Here is a 25,448-nt window from a genome sequence, read left to right as displayed (position 1 = left end):
CTTCCTTCTCCCGCCTTCCGCTCTATGTCCTTCCGGGGCCACGCAGAAAGTACCGCCGCTTCAGCCAGCCACTGGCCGCCGGCCGCGAGAGGGGTACGCCCGAATGCGGGAGGTGTAGGAGCCCGCTCCAGTCCCCGCCCCCTTTTAGGCCCGCCCTTAGGGCCAGAGGGCTTTCCCAGCGGCCCCTGCGCTCACGGCCTCGGAGACTTCCGGAGCGCGGTGACGTCGCGAGAGTTCCCCACGCAAACACGCGGCGGGGTTGTAGGCCAGAGGGCGGAGTGGAGTGACAATTGCCAGGCAAAGAGCTCAGGGGAGAAAGACCTAGGAAAGGATCAGGACTGGCGGGTATGTGCTCGTTTTACTCCCACTTTCCGGCTTTTGCCGCTTCGGGAAGGCTGCGTGGAGAGGTTGGGCCGGGCCCGGCACGCGGGGTGGGGCCTGGGCGGGAGGCGGCGCCGTGGTGCCGCCCCCTGGGCCGGAAAGACCGGCCCAGACGCGAGCCTGCTGCCCCGGGCTTACCCTCTGGACGTCGGCTTACCTCTCACTTCTCTGAGTTGTTTGTTTAAGAAGGAACGAATGATTGTTTTAGTAATCTGTTTTCAGTGGTTATTGGGTGACTATATACATGTATATGTATGAACGTTCCCTGCCCTAACATCTTTGATGAGCACCGCACTGGTTTATCTAACTGCCTTGTCGATGGTCATCTGAAATTTCACTCTCTGGGCCTAACCTATTTCTCCCTCAGTCTTACCCATTTCAGTAAATGACACCATCCATTGGTTGTTTAATCCAAAAATTTAGGGAGGAGTCATTCTGAGGTCCTTTTCCTTCACTTTCTACTTAACAACTTATTTGTAAACCCTGCCGGGTCTACTTTCAAAACAAATCCAGAATCGGACTGTGTTACTCCTTTGCTTAAAATTCTCCAATGATTTTCTATTGAAAATTCTATACCATGGCCTGTGGGATTCTACGCGCTCATCGCTGTGCTACGACCACTCTCACTTTCTTCTTACTGCTCCAGTAAGTGAAGCGTGTTCCTGTTTTAAGAATTTATACTCACTATTTTCTACAACCTGAAGGAAATCTATTCCTAAATCTGAATGGCTGCCTTGTGGTCACTTAGGTTTTAGCTCAAACGTCAGGTCCTTAGTGAGGCCTTCCCTGGCCTACCCAGTCGCTGTTTTATTTCATTGAGAGTATTGTATTTATTAACATTTAGCGCCTCCTATGTGCCAGGCAGTGTTCTACATGTTGAGGATGCAGAGGTAACAAAGGAAAATCCCTCCTCCCTTGGAGCTAGTATTGTAATGACCCATTCAGGAATGGGTAAGTAATGCAATCAGCCATATTGAGAGGGAAGGTAGTAGAAGATGAGATCAGAGAGGCGGGGGAAGGGGCTTTATAAGGACTTTGGACATTATCTGAGTAAGTTGAGAAGCCCTTGGGGGAAGATCTGACTTATTTTTTTAATAGTTGCTTCTTTTACTCTTAAAGAAGGAAGGTAGTTAGGCTATTGCAATAATTCAGGCAAGAAATGATGGTAGCTTGAACTGGGATGGTAGTGAAGGTGGTGCAAACTGGTCTGATCTGATTGTATTTCAAAAGCAAAAGTGATAGAATTTTCTGAGCAACTGGATGATAGTTTGAGAAAATCAGTCACCAAGAATAATCCCAGCTGGGTGCAGTAGCTCATACCTGTAATCCTAGCACTTTTGAAGGCCAAGGTGGGAGGATCACTCGAGGCCGGGAGTTCCAGACCTGCCTGGGCAACATAGCGAGATCTCCTTTCTACAAAAAATAATAATGAAAAAAAATTGGCCGGGCATGGTGGTGCATGCCTGTAGTTCTAGCTACTCAGGAGGCTGAGGCAGGAGGATTGCTTGAAGCCGGATAGTTCAAGGTTGTGGTGAGCTATGATTATGCCTCTGCACTGCAGCCTGGGTGACAGAGCGAGACCCTGTCTCAAAAAAAAAAAAAGAAAAGAAAAAAAAGAGAGAGAATCATCCCAGAGTTGTTTTTTATCTCAGTAACGGGAAGAATAAAATTGTCTTTTACTGAAATAAGACTGGGGAAGAGCAGAGTTTTGTTTTGAACAGTTGTTTGAAAGTGAAGCTGCAGCTAGCCAGCCATATAGATAGATTGTTTGGTTGTATAAATTTGTAGTTCAGAAGAGATACCCAGGCTGGAGATATAAATTTAGTATATAGTATCCTAAACATAAACTTTCCTTTATTTATGTTTCTCTTTTTTCATGGAGGTTTAAAATATTTATGGGAGTAGGGAAGATCATATAATGAACCTCTGTGTGCTCATCACCAGCTTCAGTAATTATCAACTCATGGTCAATCTGATTTCACCTATATTACCTCTCCTCCCCCAATTATTAAGTCTTGTGAGTAGATGAGGTCACCTAGAGTATGAATATGGATCGAGTGGTTCAACATTTAGAGGTTGGAATGATATGGAAGATCCAGCTAAAGGAAACTGAGAAGCAGTGGCTCTTGTCACTATCTGGTATTTTCTTTTTCTTTTTTTTTTATTTACTTACTTAGTGTCTCTCCTTACTAGAATATAAGCTCCAAGAGAGCAGGGACTTCAACAGTTTGCTTCAGAGCTGCATCCCCAGTGCTGTTCTCTGTGCCACGCACATAGCAGAGGCACCACAAATAATAGTTCAGAATATATAAATAAACTAAAATGAGACTGAAAGATTTAGAGTGAGGGGAGATCATTTTGGAGTGATGGGAAAGGCACGTGTGGACACCCTGAGTCAGGAGAGAGCGTGACTTTTTTGTGGAACTAGACACAGTCAGTGTGGCCCATAGTAGGACAGGTGATGAGGAGTGTTATAAACCTGCTTATATTTCTGGAGAAATAGACCAGAAATAACTGCTACAGCCATTTTTGGAAAATTTACCTGCCACAGATAATTTTTAAAGAAATCAAATTTTAATGTTAAATTTTAAAATATAGCAATAAATTAAATTGAAATATTAATGATATTATCACTCATTGAACCCTGTTATGTGCCAGATACTTTATATTTTTCTTTCCAGTCCTCACTACAGTTGACCTTCGAGGTAGACACTATCATCCCCAATTTCCAAATTAGAGAATTAGAACTCACAGAAGTTAAGTAGCTTTCCCAGGTTTACATATTTGCTGCACAACAAAGCAAAGGCCATGCTTTTCTCAGTGCTTCATGTTGCCTTGTCACCTGTAACATTGTCTTTACAAAAGAACTAATGTAGTATGTTGGTTGTAGTGTGTCATTTTGACAAGATTTGGCCACAGTAGCAATTTCAGTGTTTCTTCTGGCTCATTACAATGGAGGTCTCTCCACAGCTATTTCTTCTAAGGAAAGAAATTTGCAAAGCTCAGAAATTGGGGGATAAAAAGAACAAAGTATTCATAACTGAAGTTACCAGCACATAGCTTGGTTGATTTTGGTTGTATGAGGTGCTTTTCTGCTATCATTTACCTTGAATGTCTGCATGGCTTGCTCCCTAATTCAGGTTTCTGCTCAAATGCTACAGGCTCAGGAAGGCTTTTCTTTCTTTTCTTCCTTTCTTTCTTTTCTTCCTTTCTTTTCTTTCTTTCGACAAGGTCTGACTCTGTTGCCCAGGCTGGAGTGCAGTGGCCCAACCATAGCTCACTATAACCTCAAATTCCTGGGCTCAAGCTATCTTCCTGCCTCAGCCTCCTGAGTAGCTGAGATTACAGGAGTGAGCCACCATGCTCAGCAAAGGCATTTCCTACCCTCTGTGCTTAAAGGGCCCCTCTATCACTCTGCCTTCTTTAACCTGCTTATTTAGCTTCATAATATTTTCACCATCTGACTTTTTTTTTTATATCAGTTTATGTATTTGTTTACTTCGCCCCACAGAAATATAAACTCTAAGAAGACAGAAACTTTTTCATTCACTCCTGTATCCCCAGCATATAGAACAGTGCTAGACTTAAAAGTAGTTGTGAGATAAATACTATTCCATGAGCAAGTGAATGAATGGATAGCTTGGACTGCTGGGCCCATGCTGATCTGCATGATTGATTAGCTTCATGTTTACTTCAAGAAGTAATCAAACAGTGGCATTGTTGTTTCTCCCTTGCTTGTATTCTAGGAGGTACTTAACAGAAAGGAATCTCTGCCCTGCTCCTGTGACCAAACCAGATGCCTTCTTCTACTTCACCAGACCAAGGAGATGACCTGGAGTCCTGTGTTTTAAGATTTTCTGACCTGGATTTAAAAGATACAAGTCTTACTAATCCCAGCAGCTGTCTCAAAGCAGAGTTAGATGGCAGTACAAAGAAGAAATACTCATTTGCAAAGAAAAAGGTAAAATTGTTGTTGATGTTTCATGTTCATGTACATATAGTTAATGTAGGTACATTTAGAAGTAGCTTATCCAGGTTGCCCTCCAGCTCAGGATAAGGTCTACTCAGGGACTTCAACCAGTGATGTTAATTTAGCTCTAAGCAAAGAAGAATCGGAGGTGAGGTGTGGCCCTGGGACAGCCTTGGTGGCGAACTTGAGGAAGGGTAGATCCTAGACAAATGGATTAGATTTTCTTCTCCACCTAGGGTTGTGGGAGAAATCCCAGAAACCCAGGAAACCTATTTATAAGAACAGACAGGCAGTAAGGCAGCTGTCATCTAGTGAGGCTAGTAAACTTGAGACTGCTACTGAACTCTACTGACTTAGGTAAGATTTCTGATCTGACCCAGTTGACTGGCCTCCGGTGGTTTGGTGAAGGGATGAAGCATCCCAGAATGCTACAAGCTTACTGAATACAGCTGGGATTGGGCTACAGTGGGGGTGGTACTGCTGCTACTCTTCTATGCCATTTATGTTTTTTTTCAGAAGCCAATGACTGAAATCCCCTCCTTTTAGCAGTGTGTCTATATTCTATATCAGGCAAGGACATAAATAATTCTAATTGGGCCAGGTGTGGTGGCTCACACCTATAAATCCTAGTAGTCTGGGAGGCCAAGGTGGGAGGATCACTTGAGCCCAAGAGTTCGAGAACAGTCTGGGCAAGAGCAAGATCTTGTCTCTACAAAGAATAGAAAAATTAGCTGGGTGTGATGGTGCGTGCCTGTAATCTCAGCTACTCTGGAGGCTGAGGTGGGAGGGTTGCTTGAGCCCAGGAGCTTGAGGTTGCAGCGAGCTGTGATGACACCACTGCACTGTAGCCTGGGCGACAGACTGAGAACATCTCAAAAAAACATTCTAATTATGTTGATTAACATTTACGTAATTCTTTATGGCTTATGTTTTCCAGATAATGACTCAGCACCTAAAGGTTAAGTAACTTTCTCGGAAGATTTGTATCTTTTCTCAAAGATACAAATAGTAAATGGCAGAGCCAGTATTTATAACTTTAGACCCTCCTTAAGTGGAAAAATAAAAATAGAAACTTTTACAAAGATTCCAAAGATGAAGAAATAGCATGTAGCAGGAGGACTATAGGATGTTTCATGTTGGGGTAGCCTCCAGATGGACTCTGAAAGTTTAAAAGCAATCCTGGAGAAGAGGAGGCTAGAGTAGCACATACCTGCCTACTGGGGACAGCATGGCAAAGCCGGGAAGGTGTAATGGTAACAGCAAGGCGTCCAGGTTTGGCCATGTGTCGGGCATGTGTGGACGGGGAGGATAGGAGAAGTTGGGAGAGGGGCCAGCAGTGGAAGGCCGGGATATGCCATACCATATTATTCCTGTTTTGGTGTGTGGGCTGCTAAAGGCAGTATAAGGCCGAACTGTAATATTTATATATAAATATATTCCAGTATGACTTACAGACTTATATCCTGATAATAAAACTGTGGTACTAGGAATTATTTAACCTCCATAATGCCCAGATTTAGATTCTCTAATCTCTTCTAAAGCTTACTAATAAGAGAACTATTACTTCTCATGGAATTTTTCTATACAATAATAGAGCATAAAACTGGAAATCCCTGTGGGAAGAGAATATAAGGGATTTCATTGAGACCTCCATTAGCTTTAAACCTAAGGTTATTTAACAGTGTTAATATGTGAAATGTAATTGCAGGCCTTTGCCCTTTTCGTCAAAACCAAAGAAATTCCAGCAAAAAGGAATTTTGAATGTAAAGAAAAATGGTGGAAATGCTGTCAGCAATCATTCACAGACCAGACCAGCATCCATAGACATGTGGCAACACAACATGCTGATGAAATTTATGAACAGACTGCTTCTATTTTAAAGCAGCTGGCTGCAGCATTGAGCACCTCAAAGAGTCTTATGTCTGCAGACCAAAAGAACCCTGGGAAAGAGTGCCTTATGCGTAGCCATGAAGTGTCTGCTTGGCTCCCTGATATAAGCTGCTTTAGCCCTGATGAGCTGATAAGGTAAGATTTTCATTCTGCATTTTGGTTTGATTTTAATATTTTTCCAACCACAATGAGATACTGCAACCTCCCTGCTAAAATGAGAGAGACCAACTCCACCAAATGTGGATGAGAATGTGGAACAACAACCAGTCATTGCTGGTGGGAATGTAAAATGACACGACCACTTTGGAGGAGTGTTTGGCAATTTCGTTTTGAAATTAAAGATCGTCACTATGACCCTCTCCTGAGTATAAAACCAACAGAAATAAAAACATATGTCCACAAAAAGCCTTGTACAAGAATCTTCGTAGCAGTTTTATTCATAATAACAAAAACCTGGAAACAACCACACATGTCTGCCAACGGGAGAATGAAGAAACTGAATAGCCATATAAGAATATGGCACAGCAATAAACAGCTATGAAGTGCTGATACGCAAGAGTATGTTTGGGTAAATCACAGAATCCTTATGCTGAGTGAAAATAGCCAGAAAAAGGAGTACATGTTTTCTGAATTCATGTACTTGAGGACACAGTGAACTTGTTATTAGGTTGCTTCTGGCAGCGGGTTTGACTGGGAATACACAAGAGGTGATTTTTCGAGGTTCTGAAAATGTGTTTTGATAGGGGTGTGGATTATACAAATAATTTTGACGTGTCAAAAATGATCAAACTGTATACCTAAGATCTGAATATTTCACTTGTAATTTACATCTTGATAATTTACGTTTTTAAATAAATAGGGTAGATAAAAACTAAGCAAAAAAAAAAAAAAGAAAAGGCCCTTGTCAGATGATTTCAGATCAAATGCATCATTTATTAGGATTTATTGGGGCATATAGTGTTCCACATCATTAATTTTTTACTTTTTCAAAAAGCAGTTAAATGTAGCTTACCTTTTAAAGCATCTAAACTTTAACCTTTTTTTTTTAAAGTGTAGTCTTTCAAACTGTATTATACTCTTCTCAGGTTTCTTAAACAGATTGCGGTGAATGTGATTGCACTTTTTCTGAGTGGTTTAATGCCATCAATATGAACTTTTAAGTAGAATGCCAAGGTACAAAAGTTTGTTCTTTTACTAAGAAGCCTCAAGCTTATTATTCTGTTACCTCTCCCCTTTCTCTCGTAATTCTAGATCCAAACCCTCTGTATTGGTTATCTATTGCTGTGTAACAAATTAACCTACAGTTTAGCAGCTTAAAATGACAAACAGCATTCCATGCACTTTCTGAGGGTTAGGGATCCAGGAGCAGGTTAGCTGGTGATACTAGCTTAGGGTCTTTCATGAAGTTGCAGTCATCTCAGTGTTTGGGGCCGGAGAATCCACTTCTGAGCTCACTCATGTGGTTGGTGGCAGGCCTCAGTTTCTTCCCTGCCTCTTAGAGGCCTCCATTCCTCTCCAAGGGGGGCTTCTCTTCATAGGCTGCCTTAGTGTTCTCATGACATGGCAGCTGGCTGCGCCAAAAGCAGGTGATATGAGGGAGATGAAGACTCTAAGACAGAAGCCACAATCTTTTATGGCCTCGGTGTCGACATGCTGTCACTTTCTCTTGGTGCTAATGGTCACACAGACCAACCTTAATACAGTGTGGGAGAAGACTGCACAGAGGCCTAAATACTAGGAGGTGGGGATCATTGGGAACCATCTTGGAGGGTGGTTACTGTACCTCAGAGTTGTTACTTTTCAGCGTGTGTTATCTAGCAGCATTGTCTGCTCTGTTTACCTAGTTTATTGGGATCTTAACTACTTGGAGCAGCTAGATCCTTAAGGCATGGAATTTCTCTATGGGCCTAAGTTAGGCCAATAATGTATATACTCTGTATAGTAGAAGACCATAGACTGTGCAGTAGCATATGCCCAGTCAGTTTGTGATGTTCTCAAGGCTTTTTGGAAGCCATCCTTCATACTGTCTTCTCTAGGGAGAGATAAAGAACAGAAAATTACATTATTTTCAAATACAAGTGGGAAGGCCTAAAGATGTTAATGAATCCTCTGGGTGATATCAGAGCTTCAAAAAGGTTTTCATTACCAACTGCAGTTTTCTGAACTGAGTATGTTTTAGGAAGGATGTTAACTATCAGAACTGAATCATAGGATTATAAGTTGAGATCCTGGCTTTGAAAAACTCACCAAATCATAATATTACAGAATTCCGGAGGACATATTTCTGACTTAAGCAATTTCTGAATTATTTGGTGAATAGAAATACAATTGACCCTTGAACAATGTAGGGGTTGGGGTGCTGATCGCCTGAGCAGTTGAAAATTCGTGTGTAACTTTTGATTTCTCCAAAACTTAACTACTTGGTGATAGCCTATTGTCCAGAAGCCTTACTTTTAAATAGTACATTGACATATATTAGTATGTTATGTATATATTATATACTGTATTCTTACAAAATAAGCTAGAGAAAAATGTTGTAAGAAAATCATAAGGAGAATATATTTATTATTCACTAAATGGAAGTGGATTATCGTAAAGGTCTTCATCCTTGTCTTCACATTGAGTAGGCAGAGGAGGAGGAGAAGGGAGGAATTGTCTCGGGTGGCAGAGGCAGAAGAAATTCACATATAAGTGGACTCACACAGTTCAAACCCATGTTGTTTGAGGGTCAGCTGTGGTCCAAATTTGATAGATTTTCATCATTAGTACTCAGTGTCAAATTCCCTTTGCTTATCAGAAAGAAGAGAGAATTGAACAAAGACTCAGACTTGAGCTAGTCACTAAAACTTTCTGTACCTTCATGTCCTTACCTCTAAAATTAGAATAATAATGCCTGCCCTGCCTACCTCCCAGTACTGCAATATGAATTATATAGGATGGTGATGGTACGAGCACTTGTGAACTATAAATCGCTATACAAATGTGGCCCTTTCATTTCAGTGTGGCCCCACACATCAAAGAATGTGCTTTCTAGTTAGAGAAACAAAGAAACGGCCACATGAAACAGCAGGTGATACAAGGCAGGCTATATAATTATATATTGTATGGTACAGATTTTGTTACAGGAGTTCAGAGAAAGGAAAATAGGATGTAGGATAGACAAGAAGGTTTTATGGTGGAGGTTAGACCCTGAAATAGGATGAGGCTATTGATAAGAGAGTCGTAGATTCCAGAACTGGAAAGGACCTTAATTATCATCTACTGTAGCATTCCCTAAAAAATGTTCTGTGGAGCACTAGTTTTGGAGGATGCTAAGAAGGTACTGAAAAAGGACACTAAGACAAATTTGAGAAGCACTAACTTAAAATGTTTACTGCAGGACCTCTCAGAGCCTTCGGTAAACTCAGGGCTTTTGCTCTGAACCTCAAAGGGGGAGATACTGTCTGCATGGTTTCTCAGAGTGATTTCATAGAATAGCTTCAGTGCATATTTTGGGAAAAGCAGTTATTTCAGTTCTCTGATTTTACAGATAAAGAAACCAAGGCTCAGAAATTATAAAGACCTACCCAGGTCCCACAACTAATTAGTATAAGCACAGTGCAGTAGAAAAATTATAGATTCCAGTGTCAGAAGACTGACATTCAAGTCCTGACTATCACTTTGTAGCTGCCTCACCTGGGAGGAGTCACCGCAGTTTACTCAGCTGCAAAATGGGAATAATAATGACCTGCATTGGAGGTAAGAGGCTTTTATGAAAAAATGGAAGTGAAACTTTTTTGTATCACAAAGAGATTCAAAACAGATTACTGCCTTGTGATAGAGGGTAAGCCAGAATGTACTCAAATTTCCAGCTATTTTTTAAAATGGAGTTATTAATACCTGTCTTTTGGATGTGACTGTTAAATGAGATCAAAGTAAACTCATTTTTGTAAAGTAAGAAGGTCAGCACAGACACTGTCTTCTATGTAGAAAATATAAAAAGGAGTTACTTTTCATTTCAGGAGAACAATAGTAGGAGCAAAGGCAGTTGAATGTCTCCATTTTAACCTTCCCTCTGATACTCCCTGGGTATGCTTGGAATTGTGGCTTCCTTATGTCAGTGACTCAAATGCTTTTTTTGTTTGTTTGGTTTTTGGGATTTTTTTGGCAATGCTGTCCTTCAGAAATGATCGAATACTCTTTCCATCCGATTTTATAGTGGCCAGGGCAGTGATGAAGGGGAGGTGCTACTGTATTACTGCTACTGTGACCTGGAGGATCCCCAGTGGGTGTGTGCCTGGCAGACAGCGCTGTGTCGGCATCTGCACCTCACAGGCAAGGTAACACCACCTCCCACGCCCTCTCCTTCACTGGGCTTGTCTGGCCTGCCAACCGTGGATTGCAGAGGCTATGCTCATCATTCAGAAGGTTCGCTGCTGGGTTCTTAAAAGTTAGGGAAATCCTGCTGGGCATTTAAGTAGAATATTAAACAGCTATTAACGTGGTGTTTTATAAGAATATCTAATGGCATAGACCAGAGATCAGCAAACTTTTTCTTCAAGAGCCAGTTAGTAAATATTTTAGGCTTTGCACAAAAAAAACTACTTGATGTTGTAGCATGAAAGCAAACACAGACAATGATGTAAAAGAATAGGTATGGCTGTAAAACTATGTGCAAAAGCAGGGATACTTTGCTGACTCCTGGTGTAGGGAAATGTTTGTGATATATTAAATGGAAAAAACATTTTAGAGAGTTGTACATATAGGTGTGATCTCAAGTTGCTTCTTAATTTTCCTAGAATGTGCCAGGGTCTTTTGCCATCTTAGGATATTGACATTTGCTTTTTCCTCTCCCTCTAGAATGCTTTTCTCTACACCTTCAAATGGCTCATGCCCCACTTTAGATCTCGGCTCAAACATTGGCTCCTTAGAACTCTAATCTGAAGTAGTCCTCTCTCCAAACCTCATCACATTCTATCTCTTTCTGCTTTTCAAATTTATTACTACCTTGAAAGTACAATCTTCATTTATTTCTTTATAGTCTACCTTCCTTACAGAATATAAATTAATGAGGACAGAAACTTTGTCTTAATTAATTGATATATTCTCAGTGCTATAAGCATACAGTAGACACTCAGTAAACATTTGGGGAATGTTGACTAAAGGAATGAATGCGTGTTCATAACAAAACCAGAAGTGTATGTATAAAGATGGAAAGCAGTGCATACCAAAATGTTAGTAAAGATTATCTGTGCATGATAGGGTTATGGATGGTTTTAGAATGTCTTGTATGATTACATGCATACACACATGCATATATGTATGAATTTTATATAATTTTCAAAATCCAAATCAAAAGGAAGTGAACTAGGTTCCCTCTGAGATTCCCCTGGTTATGACACTGTACTATCTTATGACTCATCTTTCCCATATATGTCCCAGGTTTTAATTTCCTGAGCTAATAAATTGATCAGTCGATGATACCTTCCATACGCATGTTTTCTGACAGATACTGATTTCATTTACCTTGTTCAGTTCATCACCAACTCCTGCCATTTCTACCTCTAAAATAGCTCTTGACTCTGTTCACTTCTCTCTTCCTCTTCTATCACCTTGGACCAAGCCACACCCTCTCTTGCCTTGTCCATGCAGCAGCTTCCAAACTACTCTGCAGTCTGCCATCCCTGCCCACCATTTAATCCATTCTCCACACAGCAGCCAGAATGGTTACTTAAAGGGTAATGAAATCATATCACTCTCCTCAAAAGCTTTCATGTGGAGTAAACCCCAAATCCTTAACATGCCCTGAGTTCCTGCGTAAGTTGGCCCCTCCTGCCTTTCCCTCTTGGCTAATGCTGTTCTTTACTCATGACACTCCAGCAATGTGGTCTTTCGGTTTCTTGGAACCCACGAAGTTTTTTTCTGTCTTTGGGCCTTTTTGCAAGCAAACGCTTCAAGAAACTCTCCTACACTCACTCTGTTTCTCCAGTCTAATTTTTACTCAAGCTTCAGTTCTCGATTTTCATGACACTTCCTCAAAGAGACCTTTCCTGAGCTTCAATCTAAATTTATTTTTCCCAGTGCACTTTGATGGCATCTTTTAGCTATCTTTCATAGCACTTGTCCATTAGTAACTTTTACCTTAATATCTGTGATCTCCCTTAGCCTGTAAGCTCCAAGAGGGGAAAAACTATATGTTTTTCCAACCACTGCATCCCTAATTCTTAGCACAATTCCTGGTGCATAGTAAAAAAAAATAAGTAAATATTTGTGGAATGAATACGTTTATTACCATTTTTATTATCACCGTTCCTATTCAGAGAACTTCCAACCTTGAAAGATAAAACTCCCACAGGAAACCTGAATATGTAAAATATGAAATCAATCTTTTCCTTGGTTTAGAGGCAGATTTTTATTCTTGGCCTAGCCCAAGTGCTGAACTAGCAGTGAGGGATCCTGCCCACAAGGTGGCAGCACCTGCCTGGATCTTCAGTCCAGATTCCTAGACTTCTAGGATACATGGCCAGTTGCTGAGATAGTTTTATGCCGTTAGATTTGGCAGAATATTGGTGCTTAGGTAGGGAAAGAGGAGAGCCTGAACATTCTAGAATTGTGGAAATAAACTTCTATCCCTATTACTATATAGTCCTTATTGCCTCAAGAAATTTGAGGGGACACATTGGAGACCTTGGAAAGGAAAAATTACAAGAGTTGGAGCCAATAAGATCTGGTTTTGAATCTTAGATCTACCAACTACCAACTCTGTGCCCTTGGCAAGTTACTTTATTTCTCTTAGCTTCTGTTTCCTTTTCTATAAAATGGATTATGATATCTACCTTTCAGGATTATAATGTAAAGCTTCTGTCTCTTAGAAGTTGCTGAATAAATGCTAACTATTGCTTTTCTCAATTTCTTAGATATAAGGCCTTCCTCACCAAGTAGCTTCTTTGAAGGATATCTGTTAGAGAATCCTAGGGATTGAAAGTCTAGTGCATGAGTTAGAGATTGCTGTGCCCTAGCTATGTAGGGAGTAGGTGTGCTTGTCTTCTATTTGGGTTCTGAGATTAAAATAGGAAAGGATCCACCAGCCTATCCAAAGAGAGTTATGTAGACATATGTGCTGCTTTATCCTACCTGCCACAGTCAGAAACCTTTTCGGAGTGGGTTTTCTGACCCTTGCACTGGTTCAGCTCTATTTCTCTATGCAGTCCCCTGTCATTTGGCAGTAGAGTAGGCTGTGTGGCAGAGATGCCACATGCATCCTACTTGCCTCTCCCATGCCCAGAACTGGCTTCACTAGACTGCAGCACTTTTTCTCAAAGAGTCTGGATGTGATCTGGAATCCTCATCATGGGACTCTGGGTAGCCACTGTCAATGAGTTGGCATTGACTGGTGAAATTTTATATCCATGCCTTAAGAATTAGATCAAGTGAGGCAACAACTGAGGTATCTTCTCTGGACCTTAAAAATGGGCAGCCATTTAAAATTTTCAAATTCTAATGCATTGGTAGGTATCAGTGTTATATGAATATGAATAGTAGAATGATACAGGACCTTGAATTAAATCACCTCTCTTTTCAGAAAGTACCATGACACAGTGCTGTGCTTTCTGGCACTTTTTTCTAGGGAGCTGAGTTCTCTAAAGATGATCCATCTCCAAACTTATCGAAAGGATTTTGTAGTACCAAAACAACCCGCTTTGCAGGGCCCCCAGAGCATTGCGCCTTAAGTCAGGGGCCTTACCTCAGGCTCTCATGTCCTTAACCAGTGAAGCATTTCAAAGAGAATACAGGGTTTAAGACACCAGAGAGCCCCAGCTGTGGATACACATTCATTTATTCAACAAATATGTATTGAATGCCTATTATATGGCAGGCACTGTTGTAGACACTAGGGATATATCAGTCAACAAAACAGACACACTCCCCTCCTGAAACTTGTATTCCAGGGGGTGGGTTTGTAGTGGTGGGCTTTCCCCAAACACCATGCAGAGATATCACTTACATTCCCTGCAGTCAGACATGCTCTATGTTTAGGATTTGTGTAGTATCTCCTCAGAAGGTGTTTTTTTTTTTTTTTTTCCAGTTTTGGTGCTCTTTTATCTGCTTTTTATCAATAAGAAGAAACTGAGATTCAGAGAAGTCGATTAACTCTCAGGGCACATGGCCAGTAAGTGGCAGAGCTAAATCTCTATCCTAGATCTGCTGGCCTCTGTGGAGGACTCAGTCATGCTGCCTGGATTTAGGTTAGGCTCAAAATTCACTTCTTTGGCCATTGGATCATTGGCATTCCATAGCAAGTGGGGCTTTCCAGAAGTTTTACTCACATTCTCTTATTCACCACCCATGAACTGAATACATCGTCTGAACCATGGGCTGTGCCATTTTAGAAAAATATAGGTGTCTTTGTCCAGTAACACTTCAGCGTCCCCATTAGTGTCTCTGCTTTTGCTTTTAAACTCGTTGACTCACATGAGCCTATTCTGCTCTGGAAAGATAACTAAGCTAAGAACAGGCTATATTCCCTTTTTCTTACCATCTTGTGTCTGTCTCAGGTTCGAGTCGCTACAGAAGGAATCAATGGGACAGTTGGTGGAAGCAAACTGGCTACCAGACTCTACGTGGAAGTCATGCTTTCTTGCCCGTTGTTTAAGGATTATCTGTGTAAGGATGATTTTAAGGTAAAAGAAAATGAAAATGAAATGGATTTAGAGCCATCCCCCACAGTGCAGGTTATTGAAGAGGTCAACATAAAGAAATCAGCAGTGCCAGAAAAATACCCTTTCCCCTTTAGGTTATGAGACAATGCGGTGCAGGGAGCATGCTTGTCCCCGTCCTTCCCTTGAGTCACCATGCTATCTTAGACAAGTTGGTGCCCTCACTAGACCTCAGTCTCCCTTCTTATAAAGTAAGGGTATTACGATTTAGGACTCAAAATCTGGATGTGTTTACTCATTTGAGAGACCACCTGGCTGTTCTAGCAGATCACTGTTTTTTTTGTAAACCTGGAATTATAAGATTAGTACTTCACGCCACATGGGGGAGTAAACCCGTTGCTCTCGCAGCTGAGCTGCTTTGTTTGAGTGACTTTATGCTTTATCATAATAAGTGTCAAGGTGATGGGAAATGCCTCGCTAGTGTTCCTGGTGGTGACAGTAGGAAAAGAAAGGTCATTCTCTGAAACAAGCTGAGTGTGAACACATGTTAGAATTGCTCAGTGGTGCTTCAGTTTTATAGTTAAATACTTAGAGCCAAAGAAACATCATTTCAGCTTAACATTCCTGCACATGGTAGGTACACAATAAATATTTATTAATGTTGAATTATCTGGTATGTCTTGGGCCCTCTTTTTGGTTTCCTAATTTTTTTCTCCCTAATTTGAGGTTTCTTAAGACTTCAGTTGTTGTTATTACAAAACAGAATCTCATTCTTTTATTTGGCACTTATACCTGGAGATGGGAAAGGAGGACTGTATTCTGTTTTGTTTCTCATTGGCTAGACCAGCAAAGGAGGAGCTCACTGTTTTCCAGAATTGCGTGTTGGTGTATTTGAAGAAATCGTGCCCATGGGGATCAGCCCCAGTGAGATCTCCTACAAGAAGCCTGGTATGCTTGCTTTCAGAAGAAGATTATGCTTTTCTTCATAGGGACAAAGCCTAACAGAGAGACAAATAAGAAAATTAGGCACTGTGCTCAGCAAGAGTCCTGATGAATCTGCTCTTTAAAATAGCTGTGGGGTGGCTAACAAACACTTGGGTGCACCCTGCGCTTAACTTGGTTCTCTATGGCTGTGGCCCCTAACCCCCGGGAAAATTGTCGTCCGTGAAACTGGTCCCTAGTACCAAAAGGGCTGGGGACTGCTGCTCTATGGTGCTGTGGTAATTGAATTCTCACCCCCTTAGAGTGGCCTGTTTTATTATTCTTGGTGATGGTTTGGCAAGAAGTTGTTTTCTCTGTCCAAAGACAGCAATTTGGGGGGAGTGTAATTATTACTTGTAAATAGTTCATCAGCAGAATAGAACACATGGGCCTTTGCTACAGGAAGCAAGTGGCTGTCAACACCAAAGCAGTTTATACTGTGCTCTGGAATGTTCTCTCCCATTCTTGTCCATGGTAAAAGGTTGAAAGACATTTGTTTGGCAGCATTGTTTTGTTTTTGTTTTACTTTTTACTATGAAAGTTGTAAAACATTAAAAAAAGTAGAGAAGATAGTACAGTCAACTTCCACGTACTTACTGTGCAGCTTCATCAGTTAATTAATTCATGGCTGACTATACCCATCCCCTTCTCCCATCTTGGATTATTTTGAAGGAAATCTCAATGTCAAGTCATTTCATTCATAAATACTTTAGTAAATATATCTAAAAGATAAAGATTTTTTAAAAAAATAAGCTATAAAACTATTATCACATCTAAAACATTTTAATAGTAATTCCTTAATATTAATATAGTATCACATAGCTGGTCAGTCTTGTCAGTCAATTCTCAGCTGTCTCATAATTTTTTAACTTTGTTTCTATCAGGATTCAAGTAAGGTCCATTCATTGTGATTCATCAATGTCTCTTTAAGTGTCTTTTATCCTATAGATTTGCCTCCATCATTTTTTTCCGCTCACAGTGCATTTTTTGAAGAACTGGGACATTTGGCCTATAGAGTTTCCCATAATCTGGATAACACTAATTATATCCCCGTGGTATATTTCTCTGTCCTCTTTATTTACTATAAATTGATAATTAGATTTAGAGTATGGCTGTCTAATAGAAATATATAATATGAAATATATAATATGAGCCATATAATTTTATATTTTGTAATAGCCACATTTTAAAAAGGAAAAAGAAATAGTTGGAATTAATTTAAATAATATGCTTTACTTAATGCAGTATGTCCAAAATATCATTTCAACATGTGATCAATATAAAAAAATTACCAGTGAGATAGTTTACCTTTTTTTTTTCATACTAAGTCCTTGAAATCCAGTATGTATGTCACTCTTCTTACAGCACATCCCAAACCACATTTCCAGTGCTTGTCGGCCACAGTGACTGTTGGCTACCATATGAGACAGCTCAGGACTACAGACTCTATCAGATTCAGATTTGATTCCTTTTGTTCTTTCTTTCCTTTTTTTTACCCCCAAGACTACTTCATAGCTAATATTGTCTTGTTCATCAGGAAGCACAAAGCTCTGACTGACTCCATGGTGTTCATTTTTTAAAATGTGAATATGTGAAAGAAGGTTAGGAGTTAAGCCAGAGGGAAGTGGGAGTAATATCAGCATCTGGGAAAAGACACTCTCGTATGGGGAGAGGAGATGAGGGCCAAAAACAGCTGTGTCTGCTTACTGTCCCCCTCTTCGCCCTGGCAGTGTGACTATAAACAGCTCTTTCTGGACACCATGGGACATTGCTCAGGAGTTTAAGGGAGAGTGGGCCCCAGGCAGTGAGTGCCATTGTGCTGTCATTTGAACTGAGTTGTTTAAAGGGACCTTTTAAAACACATCTAGCGGGTGACTGTCCAAACAGGCCTTCTCGGGGCCAGTAGAACAAAAGTAGTAATAGCAGCAGTGGGAGCAGGTTTGGTTCCCTGTGGCTCTCTGCAAGCAGAAGTCTTAGCAGATTCCATGCTTCTCATCGCATTTTTAACCCTCCCTTTTCACCCCACTGTTTTGGTGTCCCTAGTACCTTGTATAGAATGTGGCTTTGTTTTATGCTCCCTACACCCCTAGGTCAGGCAGGTAGAAATCCAAATTCCTTGGCTGAGCTCTGGAGCCTTGTCTCTCTTTGATGTGGAGCAGTTTCAGGTGGTTTTTGGGGTCATCCCTGAGGGGAGTGTGGCTCCTTTGGTGCTGTAAAGCTCTGTCATGAGTGGTGCATGAATGAGTCACCAGGGCTCCCACCCGTGAGATGTAGTTACCCCACAATACAAATCCACCAAAAGTTCCTCACAATCTACTGAGAAGTCTGAACTCCCAAAGATAGAGGCATATTTCTATCTCGGAGTGTCATGGGGCAAAGGGCCCCACCAGGCTGAGGTTCTTTCTTTTCAGTCCCCTTATATTTTAATGCTTCCCTCCTCTATCTTCTAGCTCTTCTTTTCTTTTCTCTCCCTCACTTTTCTTTCTCATACATCATTCCTGTTGGCCACCTCTAGAGCCCTTTTCTCTTTCAGTCACACACATATACTTAGATACATTCTTCTTACTCTTTTGCATTTTTAAAAAATACTTTCCAACTTAATTCTACAACTTTATGCTCACACCTGCCCATGCTAGGGTTCTTAGCCTTGAATTTGGGCTTAGCCTCGGTATAGGACAGTTTACAGAGCCTATAGTCAAGCACATACATGCTGAGTTCCTCCATGTACAGTGACATTAGAACAGTGGCTGTTTCCTGACCCACTAGTGACCATACAATGGACTAGCAAATCCACATGGCAACTTAGATCCTGATTATCTGGTTTTTATCTGGTTATTATCTGGGGTTAGGCCAAGTATGAGGATGCAAAATTCTTTGATTGAGTATTTCTAAACTATCAGGTTTCTATAGTCCTCATCTTAGGAGGAGGGAGATTTAGGATACCTGGAATTACTGAATTATTTCATCATAATCAGTATATATTGTTACTCTCAGACAATTGTAATTATGAAGAGAAGAGGTTTGGGTTGAAAGAAAACAACATGTAAGTCAGGCTAGGCCAGTTGTGATAAAGTTTTGGGGTTTTTGTTTTTGTTTCAACATAATTTTTTGGTTTGCTTTTAGGAATTCATTTATCTCCAGGTGAATTTCATAAAGAAGTAGAAAAGTTTTTATCACAGGCAGATCAAGAACAAAGTGATACTATCCTTCTGGATTGCAGAAACTTCTATGAAAGCAAAATAGTAAGTAAGAGCCAGAATTGAGTTCAGTGAATTGGTAGATCTCCCCCTTCCTGCAGCATGGTCTGTTTCCCAAGAGGATGCTGTGTGTGCCCAGCCAGTACTAGCAGCTTCAGAGAAAACCCAAGCCCTTGAACTCCAGATCTGGGGAGAAATTCTAAGAAAATATGAATGAAAGATATCTTGCCACATTATGTACTTTTCGACTCCTGTGAACCTACCCTTGACATGTGTCAAGGATCTCACAGAAGTTGGCTTTGGGTGGCCTCTCCAGTTGAGACTCTGGGAAGGTGACCCCAGCCCACCAGCCTTGGTTTTAAGTTCCAGATCTTGAAGTGGACAGGTCAGACATGGAGTTGAAAGGGATGAGAACAGTAACTAGCAAGTGCTTCTGTGCTGCTTTGCCAAGGTGGGGGTTGTTTGACCCAGAAAGAACCTGAACCTTTGTTTCTACCAGGTATGTTTTTCTGATAATTTTCTTTCCACTGCTCCTATATTGTAGGGACGATTCCAGGGCTGCTTAGCCCCAGACATCAGGAAATTCAGTTACTTCCCTAGCTACGTTGACAAAAATCTAGAACTTTTCAGAGAGAAGAGAGTGCTGATGTACTGCACTGGGGGCATCCGTTGTGAGCGGGGTTCAGCCTACCTCAAAGCCACGGTGAGCCACCACCCTTGGGGCACTGCGGGCATGGAGGTGAAGAAGGCGCCACCAACAGCCTGTGTGGAGCTTTCCACTCTCTCCCCCATTCCTGCCCCCACCCCCAGCCAGCCAACAGATTTATTTTCCCCTGGTATGGCTCCAGCAGGAGGTTCTTTAATCTCAATATGTAAAAAACACTTAACAGCCTTAGAGACTCATTGAGTATAAAAGGGAAAGATTAGTTAACATCTCCCTTTTTCTAATCCTTTTGCTTGATCCTGAGAAGAGCAAATTCAGTAACATTACATATCCCAACAGGTGTCTTCCTATATTTAGCCCAAAAATAGTTGGGCTTCCCAGGATCTACAGGGCAGAGGCCCTGCCTGCTGTCATCACCCATCCCCCTAGGAGACAAGGTCTGACCAGTTGGTCAGCAGTTGCTCAGTGCCCTGCAGGGGGAGGGGGGCCAGGAGCCCCTGACTGATTGCAGACAGGGAGGCCTCCATTTGGGCACTCCTTGCCAGGTGCCGCTCCTCTGTGGAGCCTCTTCACGGGTCTCTGCTTGGCTTTTCAGATTTCCTATTGTTTTTCCACACCTAGGGAGTGTGCAAGGAAGTGTTCCAGCTCAAGGGTGGCATCCACAAGTACCTGGAAGAGTTTCCTGATGGCTTTTACAAAGGGAAGTTGTTTGTTTTTGATGAGCGTTATGCCCTGACCTACAACAGTGATGTGGTGTCAGGTAGGTCAGCACAGGTCCAAGCCCAGCTGAAGTCAGGCATGTTACTCGTTAACCATTCTCACAAAACCTTATACAGGGCAGGCAGGCCAGTACCAATTACCTGCATAATGAACGGGGAGAAGAAGTGTGTTATACCAACATTTTCCCAACAGTTGGAGAAGCAGCAGTGGAGCAGACAAAACCTCAGACCAGGAGTCAGGAGGCCTGCGTTGGGATCCTGGCTTCATCATTTGCTAGCTGGACAAGTCCTTTACAATGGGGATCAGCTCACCACCCTGCCTGCCTGCCAGGAGTGGGACTAATAGGCTGAATTGGGGGTGCTAACCTGGAATCAGTGTATAGAATCCAGGGGTTCTGTGAATTTGGATGGGAAAATAATTTCATCTTTGCTTTCTATAACTCCTCACTAAAATGAAGCAGTTCCTTCAATTATGAATGTTGGCAACAAACCAGTTATTAGATGTACCTGTGACTTTGTCTTCAGTAGAATTCCTAATTCTTTCATATCATGTTACAGTTGCAGCAGATATCTCAAAATGGCATTTATACTCACCACTGCTTTAAAATGAAAATAATTATTAGGCCTACCATAGTTATTTAATATGTTAATAAGTAACACATATGTTATATATCACAGATTTTGAAAAATATTTTGGTATTTTATATTTCTATAGGATTGGTTTCTTTTGTAATCCTGTGTATTTTATTTTATTTGAAAATATTTTTCTAAGACAGGGTCCACAGTCTTCACCAGACTGCTAAGTAATATCCCTGGCACAAAATAAGAGTAAAAATTCCTAGTTTAGCTGGTCTGTGGACACTTGGGGCATGCACGTTTGATTGGTAGGTGGGGCACTCCAAGGTGAGAGCTGAACCTAGGGCCAGAGCTGGAGGCAGGGTGGCCCCAGGGTGGCCACGGGAAGCCTGTGGTGTGACAGTAGTGTTGAGCCCACACTGAGTGCGATACCAGATGACGATAAAAGAAGGCTGGAATAATCCTTCAGAAAGGTGGCTTCTGCCCCTGGATGCCACATTTTGGAATGGAATAGGTCATAGGCAGACAACCTCGGTGGCTGTTGCAGTTTTCTAAAACTCCTGTAGTCAGGGACTGAGGTAGAATTACTTCTCGGATAATGGGCAAGATTTGGCTTTGTCCTCTCCTTTCCCTTTTTTTTTTTTTGTTTTTTGTTTTTTGAGAAATATCTTGCTCTGTCACTCAGGCTGTAGTACAGTGGCACGATCATAGCTCACTGCAGCCTTGAACTCCTGGGTTCAAGCAATCCTCCTGCCTCAGCCTCCCAGATAGCTAGACTACAGGCATTGCCACCACAACCAGCTAATTTTTGAAAATTTTTTGTAAAAATGTGGCGTGTATATATATACTATGGAGTACTACTCAGCCATAAGAAGGAAAGAAGCAATGAAATAATGTCATTCACTGCAACTTGGATGAAACCGGAGACCATTACCCTAAGTGAAATATCTCAGGAATGGAAAAATAAATACCACATGTTCTCACTGAGAAGTGGGAGCTAAATGATGGGTACACCTGGACACAAAAAGATGTAAAGGACATTGGAAACTAAGAAAGGGGGAGGGTGCTAGGGAGCAAGGGATAAAAACTTACCTATCGGGTACAGTGAACACTGTCCTAGTGGCGGGCACACTGAAAGCCCTGACTTCAGCATTATAGAGTGTATCCATGTAACAAAAACTTTTGTACCCCCTTAATATTTTGAAATTAAAATTAAAATTTTTGTTTATAGAGATAGGGTCTTGCCATGTTGCCCAGGCTGATCTTGAGCTCCTGGCCTTAAGCAATCCTCCTGCCTTGGCCTCCCAAAAGTGCTGGGATTATAGGCATGAGCCACCACACCTGGCCTCCCCTTCCTTCTTGATCTTTTTATTCACTTTAGTGGTCTTGCATTTGTCTCTTACTGGAAACTACTTCAATAAGTAGTAGTTCTGTTTTGGAGCTAGATGGAGTACAAATTTTAAATAAGCAGAAAAAATGGATTTGGGAGATTTTACCGAGGAAATATTGGCAGGACTTAATGGGCACCTGCGTGTGAATGTGAAGAGGAGAAAGGAGAACCAGAGGTAGCTTAGGTAGACAAAGTAAGGAGGCTTAAGGAAGAAGGGTGTGATCAATGGTAACAGGAAGTGAGCCGAGAAAACAGGTAGAGGAAGACGATAATGTGAGTTTTAGGAATTGGGTGATCACGTGTCCTAGCAACAGCAGGAGAGACTCAGGCATGGGGAAGAGTCGTGTGGACTGCAGAAGTTCAGTGTCTGTGTGGCATCATCTGTCTGTGTTGTCCCCACTGGAAAAGGGAATAATCTAACGGGAAAAGACCGTTTAACAAAGGGTTCGTGGGGCGGTGGTTGGCCAGCTTCAAAATAGGTGATGAAAGAGAAATGTTACTACTTGTTTTCTAGATGGGAAAAAGAAAAATGGGTCAGTGGATACTGGAATCAGAAAGACAATTCCTAAAAGCAGCCCTACCCACCCCCAGACTAATCTGGTGTTGGGGGAAGGGGGCAGGGGAGGGTTTTTGTTCAACTACAGGAAGCTTACTATTTAGAAACTTTCCCCAGGCCCAACAGGATATATTAGATTCTGGTCAGCTAAGAGTTATATTTAGGAACTGGAGAAGTGCCTGTGTGTGTGCGCGTGTGTGTGTGTGTGTGTGTGTGTATGTGTATGTGTTCATAACAAGAGCTTTTCTTTCTTCCACAGAATGTTCATACTGTGGAGCCCGGTGGGACCAGTATAAACTCTGCTCAACTCCCCAGTGCCGCCAGCTCGTTTTGACCTGCCCTGCCTGTCAAGGACAAGGATTCACAGCCTGTTGTGTCACATGTCAAGACAAAGGGAGCAGGAAGGCTTCAGGCCCTACCCAGGACAGCTTTAAAGAGGAATGTGAATGTACAGCCCGGCGGCCGCGCATACCCAGGGAGCTCTCACGGCAGCTGGGCCTCCCTGGGAGCCCGGAGCCGGGGCCTGCTGTTGGTGAGGATGGGCCGTGGCTGGTGTGAGCAGCACATTCGGCATTCCCCGAGCCTTCAGTAACAGTAGTTTTGGGGTGACTACATATAGAAGAATGTCAAGGCTGCAGAAACAGAGAAATCAGAATTTTGTGCTGGCCCATGCCATCGTGGCATACCGATCACTGTATTGGCCACCTGCACTTCACAGGGGGAAGGGACAGGGAGTTGAATGTTGACCACTTACCTGCAACATTCTGATTAAGAAGATGCTAGAGCACAGAAAATGGTAAGCTATGTGGGACCACAGAGACGCAGAGAGAGCGAGCCTTGAGCCTGGTGACCAGGACATGCCCTTTCTCTGCCATGCAGCAGGACTGTAAGTAGTCCTTGTCAGCAAACCTGTCTTTCCTGATGGCAAACGTAAGAGCTGTGGCCCTGGAGAGGCCTTGTAAACCAGGCCACTTAGGTCATCTGCCATCTACCCCTGCCTCTGTCTCTTCTCTGACAGCCTGAGGGGATCTGCCAGCGGTGGCATTTGGCCCAGCTCCTGCTCTTGTAGATACGGTCATCCCTTGGTGTACACGGGGGATGGTTCCAGGACACCCAAGTACACCAAAATCCGTGCACCCTCAAGTCCCACAGTGGGCCCTGCAGAACTTGTGTATGCAAAAAGTTAGCCATCCATATACGCAGGTTTTGCATCCTGTGAATACTGTATTTTGAATCTGTGTTTGGTTAAAAAAAATCAACATCTAAGTGGACCCACACAGTTCAAACCTTTGTTGTTCCAGGGTCAGCTGTACAGTTACTGGAACAGCCACACCCATTCCTCTACGTAGGATCTATTGCAGAACTGAGTAGTGGCAACAGAGACCTTGTGGCCTGCAAAATCTGAAGTAGTTACTGTCTGGCCCTTTACAGGAAAGTTTGCCCACCCCTGCTCTGGATCAACAGCTTGTCTGATGGAGTTGGCCTTAAAGATGTGGCCCCTCTTCGTTTTTTATTGATCTGCTTTCTGTGAGAGAGTTCTCCTAATACCCTTACTTCCCCCAACACTCACTCTCTTAGCTTTTAAGTGTTCTCTTTGTGAGACTCAGAGAAGCTCAATGACACTGACATTTGAGCAGCAGTTTTTAGATCAGCACCTGGGATACAAGGTACATTTTTAGTGAGGTCATTCAGTACTGCTGTGGTGGCTGCCCAGCCTTCTGGCCAGTGTACCAGGCACAAGTCCCTGTCACACAGGTCCCAAAAAACACATACCATGCAAGATACAGATCAACAGATTTAATATTACGTTGCAGTTTCCAGTGATGCAGAACGCAGCTGCAGTTGTGTTTCAAGGAGAAGCCGAGTGGGGATGGTCATCCCTGCAGCAGGGTGCCACTCCTGGGCCCGTTTGCAGCCTCGGCAGACACTCTTCCATGGTGGTGAGGCCCTGGCTCCGCCCCTCGTTCCCCTGTACTGCCCACGTCATCACAGTTCAGTGTGCAGGACTTTTCCTTTTTCATCAGAAGCCTCCCTGCTCGGTGCTCTGCAGCTCTGTGGCCTTGTCCTTTATCACAAGATTTGCTGAACCACTATTGAAAATAACTCCTCAAAGCAACAGACAGAAATACTGGTTTAACTGGCACTGTGGTATATTAAAAGGCACAAGGGCAACATGGCTTTTCTGCTGGATCCGAAGAGATGCATATGTTGTTAGAAAGGGATCCAGCAGAAATATCAAAATTATACTTTCAGAATAATCATCTTGGGGTGCTTTGGCCAGGATTTCCTAATTCTTTAATACCTGGATTTTCTTCACCATTGTCCCGCAGAGGCTTAGTTTACAGGCATAAGATCAATGGTGATTTGTCTAATAAGTGACGAGACAGGTGGCTGAAGTCTGCGTGCTTGGCCGTGCTGAATTCCGTAGCCACGATGGACTGGAGATCTGTCTCTCGCTGCTGACCTCGCAGGTGCCGTGTGCCCACTG

General features: G+C 42.3%; 1 protein-coding gene across 2 annotated transcripts; it reads left to right on the top strand.

Moving 5' to 3' along the window:
* The first annotated feature begins 233 nt into the window (after nucleotides 1–233).
* Nucleotides 234–25,302, top strand: TSTD2 (thiosulfate sulfurtransferase like domain containing 2). 2 transcript variants are annotated; one of them, XM_069476610.1, is made up of 11 exons: nucleotides 234–345; nucleotides 4,128–4,342; nucleotides 6,060–6,376; nucleotides 9,908–9,979; nucleotides 10,440–10,560; nucleotides 14,776–14,901; nucleotides 15,720–15,825; nucleotides 18,982–19,100; nucleotides 19,600–19,758; nucleotides 20,341–20,479; nucleotides 23,220–25,302. In XM_069476610.1, the coding sequence occupies exons 2-11, from the start codon at nucleotides 4,178–4,180 to the stop codon at nucleotides 23,516–23,518; spliced, it is 1,623 nt and encodes a 540-aa protein (XP_069332711.1). In that variant the 5' UTR covers nucleotides 234–345; nucleotides 4,128–4,177; the 3' UTR covers nucleotides 23,519–25,302. The 2 variants fall into 2 exon arrangements, with proteins under 2 accessions (XP_069332711.1, XP_069332713.1); XM_069476612.1 differs by lacking the exon at nucleotides 9,908–9,979.
* The last annotated feature ends 146 nt before the right edge of the window (nucleotides 25,303–25,448 follow it).

The sequence above is a fragment of the Eulemur rufifrons genome, chromosome 7, assembly GCF_041146395.1.
Source record: "Eulemur rufifrons isolate Redbay chromosome 7, OSU_ERuf_1, whole genome shotgun sequence".
Taxonomy (NCBI): Eukaryota; Metazoa; Chordata; class Mammalia; order Primates; family Lemuridae; genus Eulemur; species Eulemur rufifrons.
This window is presented reverse-complemented; position numbering and strand designations above follow the sequence as displayed.

Coding starts and splice junctions, on each gene's coding strand:
- TSTD2 (XM_069476610.1), top strand. CDS start 4,178: ATGCCTTCTTCTACTTCACCAGACCAAGGAGATGACCTGGAGTCCTGT. Junction 9,980..10,439: donor AATAATGACCTGCATTGGAG/GTAAGAGGCTTT, acceptor CCGATTTTATAG/TGGCCAGGGCAGTGATGAAG. Junction 10,561..14,775: donor ATCTGCACCTCACAGGCAAG/GTAACACCACCT, acceptor TGTCTGTCTCAG/GTTCGAGTCGCTACAGAAGG.